We start from the raw sequence: 5055 nt of genomic DNA, 5'->3' as shown, positions 1-5055 counted from the left end.
TGTTGTACATAAGCTCCAACTTTTGATGGTGTAACTTCGAAGCCCAAACCACGCACTCTACCCCAAACTTCCTTGTCAAACACAAGGTTATTTGCATCATCAGCAATGTTAGTTGTGCTTTGAGTTTCAGCTGGACATTCTTGTATTTGTTTATAAAAATAACAAAGATAATTTATTAGAAAATAACAAATTTAGGTTAGTCATTTTTTCTTAGGATCTGATGCAAAAAAAAAATACATAATTCTATACACATTTTCTCTCCAGCAGCTTGAGTACTAGGTTCCCCATTTTTTACTTGTGCCCTTCAATCCAAACTTGCGATCTTGTAATTTTTGTATCTGCCTGAGTTGTCTTTACCTTAAATATAGAAATATATAAATTCAAAAAATGTATATATATATATACCATTACTTATGACTTAAATTATAAAATATGAAAAATAATATTTACCATAATGTGAGTCAAACGAGCATAACTTCTCCGGCTCATTGTGTGAATGTGGTCTTGTTTTACCCTCATTGCTCTAAATCTTTCACTCTTTTCCTAAGATATAACATAACCAAGATATTAATTACAAGTATTATCATGTTAATTGCAACAAAAAGAATAAATGTATAACATATGAAAGTGTATATTGGTAAGACCAAGTTGGAAAGCATAATATATTGTGTGGTTACAGACTTTGAGATCTAGAGTTCTGTGAAGCAATGCCTGAATTTCGGTACACATATTGAAAACACAGGATGAAGCAATGCGAAAATTCAAGTAGTGGCACCAAACGATAGAGAATAAATGTGACAAGAGAGAGAAGCATCTAGACAACAACAACATACAAGAATATTTATCATAACAGTTCAATGAATTAGGTAAGTCGAAAGAGATCACACCAAAAGTTCAATGACAGAAAGAATGAATCGCATCATGTAGAAAGATTTTGCTACTGACAACCAAAAGTAATGTTTTTTTGTAACAAAATGGTAAAAACTAAAAATGGGTTCCGATATTTCTCACAAAAACTATTATTGTTTTCATGGTTGGAATGCCAATATTTCTTACAGAAACTATTATTGTTTCAATTGAGTTCCACTGCTAATATTTCTCACAGAAACTATTATGCATAATTACAACTTCTACAGTAGATATAGCCTGTTATAACATTGCATTTATTTTCTAATTGCAGCAATTATGAAGGCATATCAGTTAGCTTCTAAAAATTGTCATATCATGAGGCAAATGGGCATGAATAACGAGAATACGTCTGCCAATATCCAAGGGTCAAATTTACGAATCACACGAGCTCGGCTAAAAGCCTTAGGCTCTTTATATTATTTCATACCTATAAGAAAAGTGAATTAATAATTACTTGAAAAGTAGGTTATAGTGTCCTTTTTACAAACAAGTCCCACTGATTTTGGTTCATAAATTCGGGCTTCAAAAGACTGAGATTTCGTGAAGCCGCTCGACTTGTATTAGCTTCTCGTACAAGTGTCTGCAGTTTGGATTTCCTATCGCACCACAATTTAGCTAACTTTTGAAAAATTGATTTTTTTCCCAATCCTCAACTTTACAAGTCATCTGTGCATAGAAACACGAAAATATTTCTACAACTTGTAATAAAAATTGAAATGAAATATTAAGTAACTGAAGATATTACCTGAAGACAACTCCACATCCTATCCTTCACTTCTTCATCTATGTCATTCCATCCATCCAATATATATGGCACAAATTCCTTTATCATGCAACCTAGAAAAAAAGCGTATTTAACTGAATTATCTCCAATAGCTTGTCCTAACTCAGTACGCTCCACCTCTTTGCGCTTGTCTTGACCACTAATCATGTTCAGCTTTGATGCTACCCGATCTTTTTTCTTATCAGTTTTGTTGTCATCAATCGGTTCATTATCATGCAAATCTTGGGATGAATTAGCTGAATTGTTAGAGTTCATTCCTGATAACCTATTAGATACGTGTTCCTGTAAAATGACAAAAAGAGGTATTGAAATATACAAGTGTAGTTCATTTTAAATAAACAACAATGTAAAATAGAAGATCACCTGAATTTCATCTGCAGATGCTTTGCTACTTTTTTTGCCCATTTTGCTTATTTTTTCAATGCTATGTAATGACCTGGTCAAACATGTAGTATGACATGATATATAGCTGAAAATAAACAAGCACACAAATTTATTGCAACAATAAATAAAGAGTTGTATAACTTGCAAAGAACATATATCAATCCAAAAAAACTATAAAATCTACTGCTGAAAATTTCAGTCATGTCTCAGTCACATCAATTTCAACACACTCATTCCTTGCATATGGTTCTTTATCATAAATGTTAATCTCTAGTCGGGACACATCAAGAGGTGTTGATGACGTATAGCCATCCTCTTCAACCACATTCATGTTATGAATACCCCGAGGCGGCGCTTTTAGAAACACATACCAATTTGACTCATCGTCGTCCCTAGAATAGAATAATAGCTTTGCTTGTGATGCCAAAATGAAAGGATTACTTTCAAAAGTTTTTAGTCCTTGGTGTAAGTTGACGAGTGTAAAACCATCTTCAATTTTGATACCAGTTCCATGATTTGCCCAATCACTCCTAAAAACAGGAACTTTGAAAGAATAGCAGTCAAGAAAAACAATATCTCATATAACTCCATAGCATGATAGTCTTCCTATTGTATGTGAATAATCATTAGCATTAGATTGACAAGTAGTATCGGCTTCAATTGAAACAACACTATCTTGTGTCGACCTTCCAACATCAATTGTATTTAACCGATGTCCATTTATAATATAACCTGTATAACTTGTAACACGCTTTGTTGGACCGTGAGCTAGCCATTGAATTCGGTCTGAAGAATTATCAAGAACATGTTTTGATAACCATTCAGCAAATGTTTCCATATTTTACTTTTGTAACAACGTCTCATTACTTAACAAAAGACAATCTATTTGTTTAAGCTCCTCAGTGTGCATTCTATTTAAAATCATTGAAGGCAGATGTTAGAATATAGGATGTATGTAATAGATCAAGGATAATATAATCTGAAATTAACTATACTCACTGTAAGCAAGGTTCAACTTCTGCAGTATTGAACAACACATATTGATGTGCGGCTTGCAATACGTGGTCTTCTAAAATCTTTTATTTCCCTTTAGAAAATGAGCGACCTTCCACTAATCCATTTTCCAAATAATCATTCCAATTAGAACGAACACCAATAATAGAAGAATTTTTTATGTAAGCACTACAAAATATCATTCGTTCTTCTGTGAGGTAACACTCAGCTATGCAACCTTTTGGTCTTTCTCGGTTCTTCACAAACCCTTTCAGTGTTTTCATAAATCTAAAACACACAGAAAAATTCACATGAAAGAAGTGTTGATAGGAAAATTTATACCGTTATATATATATAATTTGTCAAAAATATAAATCAATATTTATTACCTTTCAAATGGATACCAGCGGAATTGGAATGGCCCACCCAAGCGAGCCTCTCTTGCTAAATGAATTGTCAAATGAATTGAGATGGTAAAGAAAGCAGGTGGAAAATATCTTTCCAACATGCATATAATTTCAGCAATATTCTCCTTGAGTTGTTCTAAACGGTTCTTATCTAGCACTCTTTGACAAAGTTCATTGTAAAATGCACCCAACATATATATAGCATTACGCGGACCTTTCGGTAGAAGATTTCTCAATGCTACCGATGGCAATTGTTGCATTAGAACATGACAGTCATGAGATTTCAGCCCAATAAGCTTACGCTCTTCTAATGAAACACAATTACCAATATTTGAGCTATAGCCATCGGGTAACTTTATTTTCTTCAACCTAGAGCAAAATACATCCATTTCTTTTTTAGACAATGTGTAGGGTGCAGCAGGAAACTGATATTTCTTTTCTCCCTTTTTTTGAGGATGCAATTCTTCTCTATTTTTTAAATGCATCAAATCTTTGCGAGCATTCACACCATCTTTGGAGTTTTTCTTCAGGTTCAACAGTGTACTTATGATATTTTCTCAGACATTCTTTTCAACATGCATCACATCTAGGTTATGACGTAGTAAGAGCCCCTAAAAGTAACCATCATCACGTTTCATAGTGTTTGTTCAGAATATTTCTAAAATTTATGATAAAAAATAATTAATAGAGTGAAAATCACTTACACTCCAATATGGCAAATCGAAAAAGATTGACTTTTTCTTCCACGTTTGTACTAGGTTAAGTAACTCTTTTGAATTATCATGCTTCTTCCTTTTTTCTCCTTGAAGTATTGACAGTGTCACCTTTTTTTACCCCAATCATTTTCAATATCTTTCATTGCATTGAGAATTTCTAACCCATTCAAAGGTCTTGCTTTTGTTCCCCTCTCTATTTTCCCATTAAACCACTTCTTTTTCTCATGAAATGGATGATTAGGGGAAAGAAATCTCCTGTGGCCCATGTATGCAAACTTTCTACTATACTTAAGCCACATTGAACATATGTCTTCACCACATATTGGGCAACCGAGTTTCCTTTTTGTGGCACATCCAGCTAAGTTTCCATAAGCTGGAAAATCATTGATTGCCAACATCAAAATAACCTTCAGATTGAACATTGACTTGCTAAATGCATCATACGCCTCCACACTTGTGTCCCACAACTCCTTCAAATCCTCCACAAGGGGTTCCAAGTATACATCTATATCATTTCCCGGTTGCTTCGGACCTGGAATCAGTAATGCCAGCATAAGATTTTCCTTTGTCATGCACATTAATGGAGGAAGGTTATAATTGGCCAAAATAACAGGCCAACAACTACATCTGGAACTAAAGTCACTAAGAGTGCTGAATCCATCTGTTGCAATACGAAGGCGGAGATTTCTAAGATCTGATGCAAAATTTGGCTACTTATGATTTATTGTATCCCAAGCTACTGAATCAACTCGATGACGCATCATATGATCTTGAATTTTGTGGTTGGAGTGCCAAATCTTCTCTTCGGCCATTTCTTTTGATTTTGTCTACCTTCCATCTTGAGGAAACGCATTTTGGACAC

The 5055-nt window shown here is 34.0% G+C and overlaps 1 protein-coding gene across 4 annotated transcripts; it reads right to left on the bottom strand.

Annotated features, from left to right (window-relative positions):
- Nucleotides 1-222: 222 nt before the first annotated feature.
- LOC142505754 (uncharacterized) lies at nt 223-3206 on the bottom strand. 4 transcript variants are annotated; one of them, XR_012804494.1, is made up of 6 exons: nt 3077-3206; nt 2057-2129; nt 1655-1975; nt 1364-1489; nt 451-543; nt 223-357 (listed from the first exon to the last, which is right to left on the bottom strand). XR_012804494.1 is itself a non-coding variant. In XM_075618862.1 (5 exons), the coding sequence occupies exons 2-5, from the start codon at nt 2096-2098 to the stop codon at nt 292-294; spliced, it is 522 nt and encodes a 173-aa protein (XP_075474977.1). In that variant the 5' UTR covers nt 2099-2129; nt 3077-3206; the 3' UTR covers nt 223-291. The 4 variants fall into 4 exon arrangements, 2 of the variants coding, with proteins under 2 accessions (XP_075474977.1, XP_075474978.1); XR_012804495.1 differs by having other exon boundaries at nt 451-535; XM_075618862.1 differs by lacking the exon at nt 1364-1489.
- Between the last annotated feature and the right edge of the window lie 1849 nt (nt 3207-5055).

Source organism: Primulina tabacum, chromosome 10 (assembly GCF_025594145.1).
Source record: "Primulina tabacum isolate GXHZ01 chromosome 10, ASM2559414v2, whole genome shotgun sequence".
In the NCBI taxonomy this organism is placed as follows: domain Eukaryota; kingdom Viridiplantae; phylum Streptophyta; class Magnoliopsida; order Lamiales; family Gesneriaceae; genus Primulina; species Primulina tabacum.
This window is presented reverse-complemented; position numbering and strand designations above follow the sequence as displayed.

Coding starts and splice junctions, on each gene's coding strand:
- LOC142505754 (XM_075618862.1), bottom strand. CDS start 2,098: ATGGGCAAAAAAAGTAGCAAAGCATCTGCAGATGAAATTCAG. Junction 544..1,654: donor GGATGTGGAGTTGTCTTCAG/GTAATATCTTCA, acceptor GTTATATCTTAG/GAAAAGAGTGAAAGATTTAG. Junction 358..450: donor CTCGTTTGACTCACATTATG/GTAAATATTATT, acceptor TCTATATTTAAG/GTAAAGACAACTCAGGCAGA.